Below are 19438 nucleotides of genomic sequence, written 5' to 3'. Positions count from 1 at the left end.
GAAGAAACTAGTGAAATGCTACATTTGGAGCATAGCTCTGAATGGGGCTGAAACATGGACACTTAGGGCAGTAGATCAGAAACATCTGGAAAGTTTTGAAATGTGGTGTTGGAGAAGGATGGAGAAGATCAATTGGACCGATTATGTGAGAAATGAAGAAGTGTTAATTGGAGTCAGTGAACAGAGGAATATCCTACATGAAATAAGAAAACAGAAGGCTAATTGGATTGGTCATGTTTTATGCAGAAACTGCCTTCTAGAAGAAGTTATCGAAGGAAAGATAGATGGGCGGATAGAAGTGACAAGAAGATGTAAGAAGATGCTGGATGACCTTGGGGACAGAATTGGATACTGTCATTTGAAGGAGAAAGCTCTAGATCGCATTAAGTGGAGGAATTATTTTGGAAGAGACTGTGAACCTGTCATCTTGACAGATTACTGATGATGATGATATTCAATATATACAGTGTGTCCATGATTAACTTTAAGCTCTTCTTAAGGTGACCATTACTTTAATTAATTAACAGTTAGAAAAAAAAGAGTGTACAAGGAGACTGACAACAGTGACCATTTCAGATCCAGTCCAGCGGCCTAGTGATCAACATAACAGGTTTCAAAGCAAAAGGTTCTGTATTTCATACCACCAATACCAAGAACAAATTCAGTTAAGAGACAGCAACAGGAATATCTCTTAAAATTCCTTGTTATTTGTCCAAAACATCTTTGATAAAATGCCATAACTTTGAACAGGCAACTTTACAGACAAAAAGTGCTGTTCATTGAACAAGATATATGATTGGCAAGTCTGATTCCAATTTTATGTTGAAACAATGATGCTGTATTCTCAAAGATGTTTTAAACACATAGTACCTATTAATATCTGGAAGACAGAATAGCTCAGTCAGTAGGCCTAGTGACTAAGCTACAGGCTGGACTATCAAGGAAATCAGGGTTCACTTCCTGGAGGGTATTTCCAAGGGGGTAGCGTGACAAGGTTGCGAATCTAACCACTCACTTCCATCTACTGTCAAGGTCAAGACTGGCAAAGTTAAACTTCCACTCTCCTACAAGTCTTCATGGTGTCATGCTTAATTAATTAAGAACAGGGACAACTGGAAAGCTATGAGTATATACAGTACATTGATCTTTACTGACTATGCTTTGCACTAATACAAAAGCCCCTGCATAGTTCAGCTTGCCAAGCATTGCAGCATTTCAAGCCAATGACAATCACAGCTCTATAATTTTGTTTACTGCTCTAACCAGGTATGTGTTTTGCTTTCCTTGGTGATTTATTTATAAATAGTGATGTTATGAGGTTCCTTCTTAGTCTAATGGGATAAGTCCCAGTCCTATAAACATTTTGCAGATATGATATTCACACTTAAATCTTGCCAAGTGGAGCAGAGTGAGTGAGATGGAAGATGAAATAAAATTAGAAATAAATACAATTTTATTTATACTACTTTCAAGAGCATGTAATTTTTCCCTTGCCATAATGACATAAATTTGCTGATTCTGGACAGCAGATACAGGGTCCCTTTCATTGGGGGTAATGCAGCTGACCACAGAATTCCTTTCAGTGTTGAGGTTAACAAAACTGAAAACTGAAATTGCACTCCATCTTCACACATGTCTTCATGGCTTAGCACTGAATTAAATAAGCACAGGGACAAATTTACAGGAGCTAAGTTCAAAGAATGACTGATGAAGGAATCTTATCTGACAGTGAAAGTGAGCTTAATGAAGAATGTGTAGCAGCAGATGATAACAGTAATATGAATGTAAGCAAAGATAAACTTGAACAAAATCAGAACAGACTCGCATTTCTGGTAGTACAGCCTTGTATTTGAGATCTTAGTGGACTGAGCAGACAAGAGACATCCCATGTGAACAAATATTCTACACCAAATCCCACCGTTCTCTTCTTCTTCCTGGAAGAGATTCAACAGTTGGTGATATTAATATTACAAACAAAATTTAGACACAGTTGACACTGATGAGAGATAATCAAAGTTCCCTCCACTGCATCAAAGCAAACTTTCCATTTTTGTTTGTAATATTTTTTTAACTGTAGGGATATTCCAATAACTTGATGATATATTATTCATATATTTCAATTTCTGTAGTTCTGCAGTCATGCAACACAGATGATGAAAGCTACACAAGTGACAGTGAAAAATCTCACTATACTGAGGCAACAAAAACAGTCTCATCTGCATCTTTTTTAATCTGTTACACTTCCTCCTCTTGCATACTTCTCCATATACTCCTCCAGTTGCTTAGCCACTATTTTCACCTAAATGATGGTAATGATAACTTTTTCTAGTTAACTGAAAGGGACTATAGGAGTAGACAGAAAGGGGAAGCTTTGAGTGTTGTCATCCTCACCATCCATGGACCTTCCTTTTTGGCTTCAGTACAGGAGTGTAGAAGGAGTAGGCCATGAACTTTAAACAAAAAATCTCATTTTCTCCTCATATTTATTTTAAGATTTACATACAAGAACAATATACCACATTTTTTGGACTAAAATTTTTTATACTATTACAGAATTTGGCACAGTATTTTAATTCAGATACTTTTAGTACAATATTACTAGCAATAGATTCAAAGATATATCTTTATTCAATACTAATACCATTACTAACTAAACATCCCCACCAAAGTTAAAATCTGGCTGCCAGCCCTGTAGAAAAGGTGATCTGAATCCTTCATTCCTGTTTGATATTGCAAGCTATGCCTCAGACTGGGCAGCATAAAATATTCTGCAGTGACAGTGGTCTCTTTATTAAGAATGAAAAGTATAACATTTAACACAATGAAGCATTGAGCTCTGTACCTCATGACTGTCTTGAGTTACAATTGTCACCCTGCATGAGCACTTCAGTTATCATAAGTATTTCAGTCTCATTACTTATAATTTTTGTTTTCATGTCAGGTGAGTTCGATTTTGTATGTCAAAGCATTTGGACAGCTCCAGCCCTCACACAGCAGCACTGTGCTGAACCACAATGAGGGCAACTATGACCCACAGCACTGCCTGAAACTTTGGAGCTGCTGACAGCCCCTGCTCCGTGGTGCGTTCTGTTTGATGCTGATCATCTTGCTCCTGCTTCTCCTTCAGTGTTTCAGTGATAGTCCTGCTGATTGTCCTCATGAGTTGGTAGTTACTAGAGCCACCACCACTGTTATTGATGCAATCCCCACGAAAGTCATCAGTGTCAACTGACCAAACCATTGTACCAGCCAAGTCTAGCTTCATGGCAAATTTAACCTGCAAAAGGAACACATCTACAGTCTGACCAAATGAAATTTTGTGAATCTTACCATAACCCACAATTAGCCAGGACTGCTCAGTCAGGTAAAATGACTGCTTACAGGATGATGACTCTGACTCCTAGCAGGAGTTTCCTCCATATTTGGACCAGTTCTGGAAACCGCCAAGACTCTTATGCAGTGGGTGCTGTACCAGGGACTACTTTCCTTAAGACAGACTGTGGAGCTCATGACTCACCTCCATCTAGCACTGAGCTTAAGACTGCTTGGATCTTTACCTCCAATGCATCATATGTCTTCATGGCATGGTGCTTAAGCATCGGGACATATTTACATATACCTTTTAATAATGAACCACCATGAACAAATTCTGTCTTGATGAAGTTTTGAGTACTCTTTGCACAAAATACAAAAAATAAAACAATGATATGAAGGTCATATCTGCCTGCATAGTCTTCCTCTGAAATTACCTGTTGGGCTCATGAAACCTGGTACTGGGGATTTATATAAAAAGTTGTCCCTCACATTTAATGTTGACCCCCACCAGTCAANAAAAGGAGAGCAAGAGTGGGAAGAAGATAGGGGAAGGAGGAAGAGAGTGAGGGGTATTAAAATCTAATTTTGATCTCCAATTTTATTTGAAATAATTTTCAGCATGGTGAATATTTAATGATCAGAAGGTAAATAATTTCTTACTCTCTTAACTGTATTGCACAATTAGCTTCGAAACAACAGAAGCTTATTTGCGATAAAATAACATCAGTGTCAGTAAGATATGCAAAATCACAAATACAATTAAAATGTATGTGTACTCCATACTCCTTTGGTACATAATTTTCCATTCCTGTTTAGGCAACCACTGGATGTTATTTGAAACCAAAATATTATGAAAGACATTTAAACAAATGTATATGTACATTAAAAGAGACTGAAACAAATGAAGAGAGAAAAGTCAACAGTCAGTAAACAAAGTAACTTCTACTAGAACTACAAAACACAGTAAATTAACACATTTCAGGGAAGAACTTCTAATTGTACTTCCCCATTACTGCCCTTATTTGGTTTAAACTGGGATGCCTCAGACAGTAAAGTGACTAGATGTGAGCTGCATGGCCCTTAATAGCTTGAGACCTTCCTCTAGCATTAACAGACTGCTTCTACAGCCTATTCAGTGGGTACTGGGGCTGAATTCCCAGGGGTAAAAAGGCTGAAACTTGATGCTGCTCATGCGGACCTCCATTTAGTGACGACATCTTGAAAGGGTGGAGCGTGATGTCCATGATTTTGTAGTCTTTTATGCACATCATGGTGCTCATGCACTGGGATAACTGTAAATGGCAGGGGGAGACTCCTGTCTGACTACAAAGAAGCAGAGGCACCAAATTCTGTAGTTCAGTGATATATTTTTGGGATGTCACTAAAGGTAATAAAGGTTCAACAACACTTAAATCACCATAATCCATACTAGTCATCTCATCTTGTTACTGCCTCCCCTGGTCATTGCCAGGTCACAGTCTTCTAACAAGGGCTATTCCTCATGCTCTTACAGCTCAAGAACTGAAGACTCAAGACTGGCTTGTAGGTCAAAGTCAAAGTAATGTTATGACTGATGGTCAGTCAGCCAGTCTCTCTTGGTGTCAAGACTCATCTGGGTCCCAAGACCAGAATTTTGTTACTGTCAGACAGCTGTGAGTTTGTTGATGTGGGGTGACCTTTCTGACGAGAGGACAGATCTGTCATTCAACATTGCTGCTGGACCTCACTAGTGTGGTCATTCTCAGATCTGAGTCCCATGGGACTCATGACCATATTTTCCTATCTCAGATTCAAGACCACCCCCCAACCTGGAGGGCCAAGTCCCTGTATTTATATCCCCAAAGAAGAGGGTGGCCCAGTTATACCCCCAGCTCAGGGTTCCTTTTCCACAGCCTTCTACGGCTTGTAGGAAAACAGTGGAGGCATTCAAACCAGCCTGTACATGGACAACCAGCTTGTAATGGCAGGTGGTCCTTGTTACATAGCCTCAGCATGATCTGCACAGAAAACACCACTTCCAAAAGTTCTTCAATTGTTGTGTATTTCTTACTGTGGTAGCGTGTTTTGGTTGCCGTTGAAATGTGTACACAGAACCGTCCCCTAGTAATGGAAGCCTGCTCTGCCAGCAGACATCTTACAATATTACTCTCCCGCCTATATCTAACAAGGGAATGGTCCGATCCGACATGTTGAAACCTGCCCTGATTTTTTTCTTACTGCAAGAGTACACACAACAAAATCCACTGTCAAAATTTTAGCTGCTAATATACACTGCAAGTATTTTTTAAAAATTGCCGAAGTTTTTATATTTATATGTATCATTTTTTGCGTACGTGGAACCACTTGTACCAGAGGTTTGTACAACCCCAGCTGTGGCGAGACAGCCCGAGCTTGACCTTGGATAACAAGGGTTACAAGGGTAACAAGTGTATAAACACTGTTAACACATACATCAAAATAAAATGGTAACTATGGTTGGATCTGGATAGTAAATCATTTGCAAATACTGTCAGAGTAACTATCAAAGAAAAACTAACATGTACTTGTCAGATTACGATGCATTTGTGTGCCGTGTTATCTGTCTACGTATGCACTGGAAGCCTAGGCTCTGACTCAGCCATGTTGAGTGCTGTGTATTGCCCTGCTCTGCTAGGGGTGGACATTTCTCCAAGCGTCTGGCAGGCTATAATATTGGTCATGTTCAGCAATTTTTAAAAAATACTTGCAGTGCGTATTAGCAGCTAAAATTTTGACAGTGCATTTTGTTGTGTGTACTCTTTCAGTGAAAAAAAAAATCAGGGCAGGTTTCGACATGTCGGATCGGACCATTCCCTTGTAAGACTTCCTGGTGGTCTCTTTCATTCTGGCTTTCAAATGAAAACCCTATGTGAATTCCTCTCAGCCTCCATGCTTGCTACATGTCCTGCCCATCCTATCTTCCTTGGCTTGATCATTCTACTTATACTTGGTAAAGAGTACAAGTTATGAAGCTCCTCATTATACAGTTTTCTCAAACTTTCTATCACCTCATTCCTCTTCGGGAAAATTAAAAAGAAATTTTATGCAAAATAACGTACACTTTCTCCAGACACCTTATTTTCTGAGACAAGTAAACAGGAAATGTTATGATATGCACAATTTCATAAGTTATATATTCAACAATCAGAACTGATCTTCCAAACATAAGTGAAGATTCCTGAAATCCTTTATTCTCGATAACAATAAAATGTAGTTTCCACAATGACTTGAATTTACAGAGTTACTTGCATATAAACATATGTTCAATGGTAAAAGTACCATTAACCTGCCAAAATACATATGTAGTTTCATCTAACAGAATGCAATAATGAAGAAACTCCAAAAATAATTACATTACAGATCATGTATATTAACAGAAATACAACATATGCAGAATGCCAAAGCAACACAATAACAGTTCACATACAAATATCTTGTAATATTTTACTTTCGATGTATTTGACGACGTTCTGTAAACAGCAAGGTTATGTAATATCAAACTGCAGGATGATTGTGACAGGAAATTAAGAAGCACACAGAGATAATTATTTATGGCTTATAATATTACCATACAGAATTCTGCTGTAGGAAAAGAACAAAACCATAGAAATATCAGAATACCTGGCACACAAGCTAAGATCAAAACAAGGACTTCCGGGATATAAATCTGAAGTGCTAAACCACTACTGCACCTCAAAATTCAGTAATATCTTACTGGAAGCTACAATAAAAGATATCACTGAACCAAACTTGCAATAAAAATTATTCATTTCAGATATCAGAGTTGTATCAATAATAAGAAAGCTTACCTTTTCCGCAATGCTACGCTCATCGTCATATGTGATTACTTTGTCACCCTGCACAGCATATGGTGTCATGGTATCGTCATCCCAGAATATCTTCCAGCCATCTGAGATGTTAACACAAATCTGCAATGGATCATTGATGATAAAAAGAATTGTCCATTTGGCTTTATTAAGTCCGAGTAGTTCTACCTTGCTATGGTGGAATAGGACTGAAGTGAGATTTTGGTTCTAGTTTCAGTGATTAAATTATCCCAGTCCATTAGGAACTGTCATCTTAAGTTTTTCTGTCCCATAGGAATAATACGAACAGAAAAGTTTGTCAAAAAGAAAGATCATGAGCACCTTTGCTGTTCTTACAAATATTTTGTTTCTGGCTGACTGAAATTATTTTCTATTAATGCGTGGTGAGACCACACAGAGTTTCAACTGAACAGAATTTTCTTTCAGTATACAATCATTTACTTTATTTTTTTCTCACGTTTATTTTTGTTGTTAGTGTGATTCAAACATTGGTGAATAAATGTACCTAAAACAAAGTAAAATAGAACCTAATCATAAATACAAATAAAAAGTAGAAAAAACCGATCCTAAGCAGGATGATTAAATTAATTCAAACAGGAGATGCTTAGATAAATAATGAGCTCCCCTTACAAAAGATCACAATTCATAAATGGAGGATTGATTAAATCAAGCAATAACAGGAAATACAACTGAACAGACACTTAAAGAAGTAAAATGTAGCATGAAATTCCCCATACTAAAAACCAACACTGGTGTACAAAACTGTCCTTAAATAGAAATATATTTAGCTGGATTATATTAGAAGGAACCTGTGGAAAAGGCAAAATCATGCATAACAAAGGAACAACATTGACAACAAATCTGACAATTGACAGGAAGAAGGAGAAAGATTAAGGCAGAAAATAACCATATGTATAGAGAAAAATAAAAATACAAAACTGTGAAATAGCCTATAAAACTGATAATAGGTCTTATAGAAAATATAGCTTATACAGCTGAGTAACGAATACACTACTGCCCAGTTACAGCAAACAAATCTAGTTTAGTGTGACAATAGCAGTTCCAGATCATTGTATATGCTTTGCAGTGTTGACTGGTGCCCTCCTTTGATGAGTACCACTCAATTAAATTACAGTGAAATACAGACCTAGCATTCCTGCATTTAGGGAATATTCTTTCTGGTCCTGGCTGAAGTGCAATATAAACACTGTATTATTTTCCTACATTTCGCTCATTTAGTGCGATTATAGTTTAAGAGTAATTACTAGTCATGTTGTCTTTGCTGGATATCATTACTGCACAACCATATCACTGGTGACTGATGTCACATATGGAATTGAAGTCTCGCCACTGGTTAGTCTGATTCTCAGCTGAGGTTCTTTCAGTGTTTGTTTCATATGTCAACTGTTAGAAATGTATCACACATTATTCATTACATAGTTGTATTTATCTGTGTAGAACTGATTCCTTGAACTACCCAAGAAAAAATGATTTTAGCCTTACAAGATGCAGAGTTTCTTGATATAAATTTGTATAACGCCCATTCAGCGAAAATCTTTGATTCAGTGTAAGAAACATCATTTCGGTGGTTCTTTTATATTGTGTGTGTGTGTGTGTGTATTGCAACGATGAGCTTCATTAAAAGTAAAGTAAAGCTATCCCTGTAACAGGCCGTGAAGGCCCATAGTGTTGTGAGACGTTAAGGGTCCCACATTATCTAGACAGTCGGCTCATAGATGGCAGTAAGGTTGTCAGCCTTATGCGCCAGCTGCGCTTCACTCCCCAGGAAAATTATTTAATTAATTCCTGGTACTCATTTCTATTAGAGGCTGAGTAAACCGCAGGGCCTAGTGCGGCCAAAAAGATTAGTCATTAGTTCATCAAAATTATCAGTGCACCAGACTGCTATAAGCTTATATTCAGAACTCACTGGAACATGAATGTAAGTGTGGAAGTGCTGTAGAAACTGAAGTGAGGTCTAGAATGTGAAAGTAAAATCATAGCAGCATTAAACACACACAAATAACCAAATTGTGCTTGACTTAATTTCATGGATACGGAGTTTTACGTGCTGATTTAAACAAGAAGTTCTAGGAAAACTGAACATTGCCACTTCTTTCAGGTGCTTCATTCTATGCTGTAAGTTAGCTGAGCAACTTCCTCACAACTAACTCATTACGCCAACTGTTGACTCTCAACTGCAACTCAAAGCCTTCTAGCAATGATTATCCACTGGCTATCCCTGGCTGTCAACTGCCTGTCAGGTCTGGTTATACAGCCTTTGCACAGACCACATAGAAAGGGGAGTGGACCACATATAAATCACAGTATTTTAGTCCACTGGCTGTTGCCAGCAACAGCCATCCCTGGCAGTCATAATGTCACAATATTATTGGTAGCAGGGAATTGAAGGACACAAAGGTGAGTGATCTGGAATGTGATGCTACATTTGTACCAAGTTTCATGGAAATCTCTAAGTTGTACCAATTATTGTTATAGGGTAGGAAGACAAATGGATGGCTATGATGATATATGCTTATCTGTCCTTGTAAATTAGGAAAAAGCTAAAGGTAAAATTGACCCTGTTCTCAATTAAACACCATGCTAGGAATATATATGGGGAAGTGGAGGCACTAAATGGGGTTGTCCACTTCACATTCTGGCCACTTTACTCTTATGGTAAGAACCTTGGTACCCATTGGATAGGAGAATGGGTTGGCCTCAGAATGAGTCTGGATGCTATGAAGAAGGGAGAAATTTGCTGCCCTTCCAGTAATCAAATTCCCCGGTTTTCCATTCTGTTGCCAAGTGACCGTGATCAATGAGTTACACCAGCTCTCAAAATTATGGGAAAAGGATAAAATAAATGTTCTTGAAATTTGTTTAAATGAAGGGGTCTGCGATGAGTATGAGACCCTTGTCACAGGTGCCTAAGTTGGTCAACAGTACCAGTTCCTCATGACTCCAATGTCAGACCATTGCAGTATGAAGTCAGCATCTTACTACCTTACCTGTGCCATGATAGGTTGAGATGAATAGCGGAAAAATCTGTATAAATGGAATTTATGAAGATTAAAGAAAAAATAAATGTCTTGGTATTCTCTCAGAAGCTGTTTTCTTAAGTCCTAAATCTGTCCAGGTCATTTCACTTCTAAAATGCTGACAAAACTAGTGACTTAATAGTAGCATATACCTCATTATAGCCCATAAAGCCATCCTCTTTGGTATAAGGCCCTGGGAACCCTTTAGGACCTGTAGGTGCACCCATCACAAGCGTGTTTTCCTCATTCTCCAACAGAAATGTGCGGCCATACAGTGGCAGTCCCAGTACCAACTTTCGGGGAGGCGCTCCTTGCTTGAGCAGGTACTTGATGGCATATTCCTGTCAAAATTAACACTTGCTGCTAACTGCATGTCAGTCTTAAGCTGACAACTGCTAATTATAAAAAGAACTGACTGAAAAGTGTTCTGTGGTGCTTGAAATCATCATTTAACAACCAAAAAATCAAGTATAATTTACTCATCCAACCATCTATGAGTTTCCCTGTAATTATGTTTGAAAAATCAGTTATGAGAAATGTGTTTTTCTTTGTATATTTGATGAGATGATGTCAACTTATGCTTTGAATATTCTAAAATACAAAGAGCATAAATGACAGTATTTCCTTAAGGTCTCAGCAAGAGATAGTACTCTATATTTTGTGAATAATGTATGTGGTTTTAGGTTGAACTGAACTTAAATAAGAAAAAAAAAAAGAGAGAGAGAGAGAACATACAGTCCACAACGACCTAATTCTCACGCCCTTTCAAGATATTTTCCCTTTATGTTAACATCTTATTTCATCATCATGGTAAGTTACTGATGTCAGCAGCATAAAAGTTTTTATCCTGGCTGTGTAACCAGCTCAGGACACTAAATTCTTCCATACTGACAGTTCAGATAGTACTGTAATACTGAACAATACTACTACAAAGGGGACCCCTTCATATACACAGTAACAAACACAAAAGACTTAAACATCTACACATATGTAAAACAAACTACCTGGGAGTGACACTAAGGGAAAAAGTGTGTAAAACAATTTACACGACAACAGAAATAAAGAATCAACATGACAGAGATATGAAGAAGGACCCCTCATGTTGCATCATCCCATGATTCATCAACCAATAATCATGATCATAACACAGACACCAAAACAAAAAAAAAACGATTTTTAAGTCATAAGCTCAATTTTAAGACTATTTAGGATTAACCCACAACGAACACATAGAGTAGTTATTTAAATTATTTTAAAAAATCTTACTCTCACTCACTCATTGAGCTGAGCCCTTCTTGAGAAGCCACCAATTGCACAGTTACTTAAGAACTTCCAAGCATTTTATGGAACCTGAAAGTTCATTACTGTGATCACAAGAGCCCTCCACTGGTCCATATCCTGAGCTACATCAATCCAATCCACATCATCCCATCCTATCTCTCTAAGATCCATTTTAATATTGTCCACCCACCTACGCCTTGGTCTCCCCAGTGGTTTCTTTCCATCTGGCTTTCACACCAATATCCTATATGCATTCATCTTGTTTCACATTCATGCTACATGCCCTGCCCATCTCATCCTCCTTGACTTGATCATTCTAATTATACTTGGAGAAGAGTACAAGTTATGGAGCTCCTCAGTATGCAGTTTTTTCCAACCTCTTGTTACTTCATCCCTCTTTGCTCCAAATATTCTCTTCAACATCCTGTTAGTCTATGTTCCTCCCTTAGTGTGAGAGACCAAGTTTCACACCCATACAGAACCACAGGCAAAATGATAGTTCTGTATATTCTAATTTTTATGTTTTTGGACAGTAGACAAGATAACAAAGGGTTCTGGACTGAATGATAGCAAGAATTACCTTAGTTAAATCTCCTCTTAATTTCCTCCTGAATCAGGTTTTGATTTGTTATTGTCATTTCAAAATATCTGAACTGTGTCACATTTTCTAAACATCTGTTACTTATATTTATGTCAGGATTTTGCCCTGAATTTTGGTGACGATAGAGCAACATATACTTAGTTTTCTCTGTGTTTACTTCTAGACCAACATCCTTACTAGCATCAATTAAAGTTTGTGTGTTTTTCTTTATGTCATCTATATTATCCCCCCGTAGATTCACATCATTAGCACAGACCAACAGCTGACGTCCCATTTAATTTCAGTCCCTCCTGGTTTTCCTGGACCTTCCTAATGGCATATTCTAAAGCAAAATTGGAAAGCAGTGACAATAAAGGATCTCCTTGTTTTAGACCATTCTGAACAGGAAATTTATCAGACAAATGTTTACCTATACAGATTATACCACAGGTATCGTTTAAATATATTTCAACCAGTTTCATGGATACCCCAAAGTCTATCGGAATATTGTAAAATTCTACATTAATATAACTATTAATATTAAACACAAAATTATAATGTACATTACTAATAAACAATCTTAAACTTAGGAAAAACAATTCATTACCAGGGTTTTGTGTGCATTGTTAGATTACAATTTTACAAATGTGTATTCATTATAAAAAATTTTAAAATATGGATCCATATTAAAGTAACTCAATTCAAGAAATTTGTTTAAATATTCTTTAGACTCTCCTGATGGCAACCTATGAAAGTTTGAAACATATAGCGCAACACCTGTGCATAATAAACAAATGGTGATATATTAGTTTCTATTTTGTCTTCATTCTATAGTAATCATTGCCGGTGTAGATGGCCCCATTTATGTTATTACGATAGGGGAATGTTGTACTTTTGACAATCAGGTTTTCTGATGTGGCAAAATTTACTGCTCTAACTCCAGCATCATTATTAATTTTGTGTAAACGCTCATTCCCAGTTGTTGATATGAAATGCTCTTCTTATCTACTTTGGCACTGAAATCTTCTAACCAAATTTTCATATGATATTTAGGTAATTTATTGAATACATGTCCTAGTTCATCACAGAAGCTGTTCTTCACATCATCAATTTTATCATCTGTTGGGGCATGAATATTCAGAACAATGATATCACACCTGTATTATGTATGATATCCTATCACTAAAAACTCTACCCTCTTCACTGCTGATATGACTCTGTTATGTACAAAAAAATCTGTACCTAATTCATGATTCTCATTCCCCTTTCCATATAATAATTATATTTGCCTGTTGCTTATGCAGACATGTTATATATACAGTCTGTTGCTATATTGTACGTTATTACTTCATTTGATTTTATTTGTCGGGCGCCTCTGTTTATGTGCATATGTCCGATCTGGTGAGGAGATGGATTACAATTATGGATTAAATTATTTCACTATTTTGACTACATAATGATAAGCATTTCCAGGATTCATGTTTTTTTTTAATTTAAACATGAATCTCATTTACTTATGTTATTCCTTTCCTAGATATACAACTTTTGAAATACAAAGAATGATTTATTGTCTATAGTTAAATGTATTCCTTGACTATAAACTTGTGCTGCACTCTGTAATTATTTCTACCTGTATTTACTTCTACACCACTTCAAACATCTATTTTGAACAAAAGGCAGTCCACAAATATGTGCAGGTAAAATACATGTGAAGAAAAGAATTTACCACAGTGAGCTTATCATCCGGCTGTGAGGATCTCAAGGGTGCATTGGCACCAACACGGTTATCCCAAGAGCCATGAAGGTCATAACACATGGCATGCATGTAATCCAGGTACCGGCTAAGTGCTGGTATGTTGTATGCTGCATCAACTGTGTCCTGTCCCACACCGAGTGCTGCTGTCAGCAGCCAGCCGTGCTTGTCAAACTCCTCACGCAACTCCTGCAAACCATGTAATAATGCAGCAGTCTGTCCACAAGTTGTACACATATTGTAAAGTGGTGAATCTGTGAAGATGGCTGCATTTTTTACTTCAACATTCTCTTTACTTAAAAGAGATATTTCATTTCATGAAAATCCTATTAAATATCAAGAACTAAACCAAAAAGAGAAAAATGGCTTTCACACCAAATGCCATACTGATCAGTTCTGACATTCAAGCAATAGAGCATCTGCAGTGTTGGTATTAGTGATGAGGGGGATTTATTTAGTACACCACTGAGGTGGCCTCAGGTGGCATGATATACATATAAAAAAAGACAAAGCTATCCCTGTAACAGGGCATGGAGGCCCATGGGGTTGTGGGATGTTGAGGCTCCCACATTTTCTAGATAATTGGCTCACAGAGGGCAGTAAGGTTGCCAGCCTTACGTGCCAGCCACCCTTTAACCCCCAGGAGGATTCCTGGGACTCATTTCTGTTGGTAGCTGAGTTGAACCCAGGGCCATAGTGCGACTGGAAGGATTAGGTAAATTGAAAAGAATCCACCTCATTGGGACTCAAAACCGCGACCTTCCGGCTTGTAGCCTAGTGCATCAACCAACTACCCTACTATGTGTCCTGATATCCATATAAAATTTCATTACACTTGGTTCAGGCGTTCAAGTAATATTATGGTCAATACTACAACAATTTGAGAAACTTCACTGTTGGTATACTAATGGAAGAGAATATTATATTTAAGCATCCTGTTGCACTCTATACGATATATGACATAAACACCGTCCCAAGTGCAACAATTTATTGTAGTTCTTTTGTCTTGCTCTCTTCTACACTACACGTTTTGGCCGCAAACGGCCATCATCAGGTGTATGCACTTACATAGCTGTTACACTGCATCTAGTTTAAAATTTAAAACCACAAGTCTTCACAATTGTTCTTTTCGTCATTACCGACAGGTTTCGATTTATCAGAATCTACTTTGCGAAGTGCATACACCTGATGATGGCCGTTTGCGGCCGCAACATGTAGTGTAGAAGAGGGCAAGACAAAAGAACTACAATAAATGGTTGCACTTGGGACAGTGTTTATGTCATATATAATGGAAGGAATTTAAAATATGTACTGTTGAGAGGACCTCGGGTGTCATCACATATGTGCCAAATTTCATGAAGATCAGTATAGTCATTCAGGAATTGTAGGGTGAAGTAGGACACACACACAAACACATACTACTCTGTCCAAAAAGTATCCGGCCTTGGGCCAGGAAAACAAAGTTCTGTATCTGGGTGGTTACAATACCTAATCCCCTTCAAAGTAGGCCCCTTGTGATGATATGCATTTAGCTCAGTGATCCTTCCATCGTTGGAAGCAATTCTGGAAGGCTCCTTTTGGATTGGAGTGCAGCTGCGCTGCTGCATTCTGTATGATGTCCTCGCGGCTGTCAAAATGAGAGCCTTTTAGCGGTGTCTTCAAACTCGGGAACACCCAGAAACCACAAGGAGACATGTCAGGAGAGTAGGGAGCCTGGCGAACCTGGAGAATGCCGTGCTTGGCCTGGAAACCCTGGATCAGGTGTGACAAATGAGCTGGGGTATTGTCATAATGCAGCTGCCTGTTGCGTGCATCCCACAGCTCTGGTCCCTTGCGCCGAACTACATCACGAAGATGGCGGAGGGCTTCTTGGTAGTACTCCTTATTGACAGTTTGGCCTAGTGGTGCATTCTCATGATGCACAACACCGCCGAACTGCATCACGAAGATGGCGGAGGGCTCCTTGGTAGTACTCCTTATTGACAGTTTGGCCTAGTGGTGCATTCTCATGATGCACAACACCCCGATAATAAAAAGAAACAGTCAGTATTGCTCCAAGCCTGTCATGTTTTTTGGGCCTTGAGGATGTTGGATGCTTCCATTCTGATGCCTGGACCTTGGTTTCCGGGTCATATCCATACACCCACGACTGATCACCAGTGATCACAGTCTGCAGGAACTCACGATCCCTCTTGGCACACTCCAGCAAGTCCTGCTTGACCTCAAGGCAGAGTTGTTGCTGCTCTGGCGAAAGCAGCTTGGGCACAAATTTTGCCGCCACTCTTTGCATGCCCAAATCCTCAGTTCAAATTGTGTTTGTGGAGCCTCTGCTGATCCCAAACTCATCAGCAACGTCCAGGATGGTCAAACGACGGTCCTCCATGATCAGTGTCTGCACTTTTTCAATGACATCAGCATTTTGGCTCACTGATGGTCTCCTGGAACGCTAGTCACTGTCTGCCGACATATGACCATCTTTAAAGCAGTTGAACCACTCTTTTTCACTTAGTGGGTGGGTGGAGTCCACTCGGCACGGCAGCCACTGATTGGCCTATTGTAGCCTGCCCCGGGTGATTATGATAATGGAGAATTTGGTGGAATGAAGATTGGCAGGGGAACCCGAAGTACTCAGAGTAAACCTGCCCCAGCACCACTTTGTCCACCACAAATCTCATTTGACCAGACCTGAGATTGAAACCAGGCTGCCGCGGTGAGAAGCCAGCGACAAACTGCTTGAGCTATGGTGCGGCCTTGAACCACTCTTTAATTTGAGTGACTCCTATTGCATCATCGCCAAAAACCTGCTGAAATGTTGCGCATTTTTTCCACTTGGGTATCTCCAAGTTTCTGACAAAACTTGATGCAGTATCGATCCCCCAAGCATTCTGTCATCTTGCGCGAAACAAGAATGTGACGAACATGTGTTACACCATTTCGCTATCAGGCAGCCACAGATGCATCCAGCCGTGTTGCAAGGCAGCAAAAAATCATGCATGCGCATGAAAGTCTCTTCTACCACTATGCTCAGTTTCCCCACCTCTTTGGCCATTACTTAACAGAGCAAAAAATAGAGCCAGTTACATTTTGGACAGCGGTGTATATATATCTATATAAATAAAAATTTAAATGTTCGTTTGTTCAAAATCTTAAATCCCCGAAAGTTCTTCACCGATTGCTTTGAAATTTTGACACAACGTTGCATTCAAATACGTGCGTTTCAACGCCTGATATTACACTGTAGTCCCTTTCATAGAATCTCTTATATGCTTCTGTTTCACACGCACCCTCACAAGGTGTACAAAGTTCTCCTTGTCTGCTGGGGATCCACCCCTCTTTGCTGGATACTCCCAGTCTAAGTCCAAGCCATCAAAATTATACTTTCTGAAACATTCAACATAAAAAATGTAAAACATAACTGTACTATCATGCTGATAATATCTAGAGACAAAATGAGTGAATAGTTGTACTTCAGTGGCATACATTTTTTTTTGCCAATTATAAATTGAAGGATCATATGCCATGGATTTAATAAGGATGTTAAAAACTATTAAATCAAAGGAAACAAGCCAAATTACTACAACAACAACAACAACAAAAGAAATATGGATAATCTGAACAAGGTAAGATGTGAAGCTGATAGATGTTTCAGGGAAAAAAAGAGGGGATATCTAAAAGACAAAATTAATGAGCTTGTAACATGCAATAAGAATAAGAAAATCAAAGACTTATATAGAGAAATTAATGAGTTTAAGATTTCCCAAGCTAGAATTAACTTAATAAATGATGAAAATGGTGATGTGCTTGAAGATTCTCACAATATTTTGAATAGGTGGAAGAATTACTTCACTCAGTTATTGAATGTACATAGGGTTAGTGATGTTAGGCAGATAGAAATGCACACAGCTGAGCCGTTAGTACCTGATCCTAGGCCTTTTGAGGTTGAAATTGCTATTTCAAGTTGAAAAGGCATAAATCGCCACATATTGACCAAACTGTGGCAGAATTGATTCACGCGGAGTGTGAAAAATTATATATATATATATATATATACACTCCACCCCCCAATATCCTTCTCTCAAGGTTAAGTTCATATGCAGCAAAGGGACTCATACGAGGACCCTCTGCTAAAAGGGCGAAGGAACAGTTGAAGTTAAACAGAAACCAGCTACGATGGGTGGTGGGACTACTTACAGGACACTGTCACCTTAAAGGACACCTCTTCAAACTGGGACTAAGTGACTGTCCCACTTGTGAGAGGTGTCAAGAAGAAAATGAAACAGCCACACATATCCTGTGTGAATGTGAGGCATTAGCTTACTTAAAATTACGTCACTTGGGTAAATACTTTATGGAAGCAAGTGACTATTTTGACATCCCATGTAAAAATCCTGAGCTTCATTTGAAGCACAGGATTGCTGAGGGGATAATCAAAAGGGGAAGCACAATAGACCACTGTAGGTCACAGTGCAAGGGCTGAGAAGGCCCACCCCATATACATTCATTCATTCATTCATTCATTCATTCATAAGTTCATATGGAGACTAAATTATAGGGGATCATCAATGTGGGTTCTGATGTCATGGAGCAACTACTGATCAGAATTTTGCAATCATCAGACACTGAAAAAAATAACAGACAGTACAACTGTTCTTCATAGGTGCCAAGAAAGCCTATGTTTCAGTTAGGAGGGCAGTATTGCACAATATTTTATGACAGCTAATGGTAAATACAATTGTAGCACAGTGGGAAGATGAGAAATGCACATAAAATTTTGGTGGGAAAGCCAGAAGAGACCATTATGAAGACCTAGAAGTAGGTGAGAAGTAAATATTCAGACAGATCTCAGAGATATAGGATGGGGTGGTGTGTATTGGATTAATCTGGCTCAGAATAGGGACCAGTGGAATGCTCTTACGAACACAGTAATGAAATATTTGCTTCCCTAAAATGCTGGGAATTTCTTGAGTGCTGAATGACTGGTGGCTTCTCAAGGACTGAGGCCCATGGGGTTAGTGTTCTTTCCTGTTTTGCTCACATCATTGACTTTAGAGTGGATTTATTGCAGACATAAGTTTATTGCTATTAAATTAACTGTGCTACAGATAGCTTCTTAGTCTCAAAATATTCCTGCCCTGCATGTGATGAATATTTACCACATCAACAAATTGTCTCAGATATTTCAGATCTTAATGAGACTGCATTTTATACAGATTTCTTTGTATACTGTACAGTACAATGTACCAGTTTTGAGAAATTTGATGAGTCATGAAAATTATAAAACTGATGGAGTAAATTGAAGGAACGTGCAACCAAACAGGGCGATGCAAACTCCCCATTATGCATTCTTTTAATGCATGTTGACAAATAATGCATAAAAGCAAAACTTCATCTGCATGACTTACACATACAGAGAGGGGCTCCACAAATGTGAGGTGTCAAAAAATGTGATGGACACAAAAAGATATATGCAAAACATTCCACCACCATTTCCTCTGACTCTCCTGCCATTCAATAAGACGGTTCTGGCATTCATGCATTCATGTGACTAGCACCATCTTTTCAGAGAATATTACACTACATACCGTACATTACATTTCAGTTCAACTTTGTTAATGTGTCCCTA

The 19438-nt window shown here is 38.5% G+C and overlaps 2 protein-coding genes across 2 annotated transcripts in view; one reads left to right on the top strand and one right to left on the bottom strand.

Moving 5' to 3' along the window:
* Positions 1 to 3717, top strand: part of LOC117282784 — a 20315-nt gene extending 16598 nt beyond the window's left edge. The window contains exon 6 of the mRNA XM_033753828.1: positions 3384 to 3717. Within this exon, the coding sequence (XP_033609719.1) occupies positions 3384 to 3404 (21 nt within the window). The 3' untranslated portion in view covers positions 3405 to 3717. The remainder of the gene's footprint in view (positions 1 to 3383) is intronic.
* Positions 2467 to 19438, bottom strand: part of LOC111870388 (probable chitinase 2) — a 44380-nt gene continuing 27408 nt past the window's right edge. The window contains exons 4-8 of the mRNA XM_023862637.2: positions 17100 to 17196; positions 13789 to 14004; positions 10354 to 10542; positions 7143 to 7262; positions 2467 to 3277 (exon numbers count right to left, since the gene is read on the bottom strand). Of these exons, the coding sequence (XP_023718405.1) occupies positions 2987 to 3277; positions 7143 to 7262; positions 10354 to 10542; positions 13789 to 14004; positions 17100 to 17196 (913 nt within the window). The 3' untranslated portion in view covers positions 2467 to 2986. The remainder of the gene's footprint in view (positions 3278 to 7142; positions 7263 to 10353; positions 10543 to 13788; positions 14005 to 17099; positions 17197 to 19438) is intronic.

Source organism: Cryptotermes secundus, unplaced genomic scaffold (genome assembly GCF_002891405.2).
Source record: "Cryptotermes secundus unplaced genomic scaffold, Csec_1.0 scaffold1005, whole genome shotgun sequence".
Classification (NCBI taxonomy): domain Eukaryota; kingdom Metazoa; phylum Arthropoda; class Insecta; order Blattodea; family Kalotermitidae; genus Cryptotermes; species Cryptotermes secundus.
This window is presented reverse-complemented; position numbering and strand designations above follow the sequence as displayed.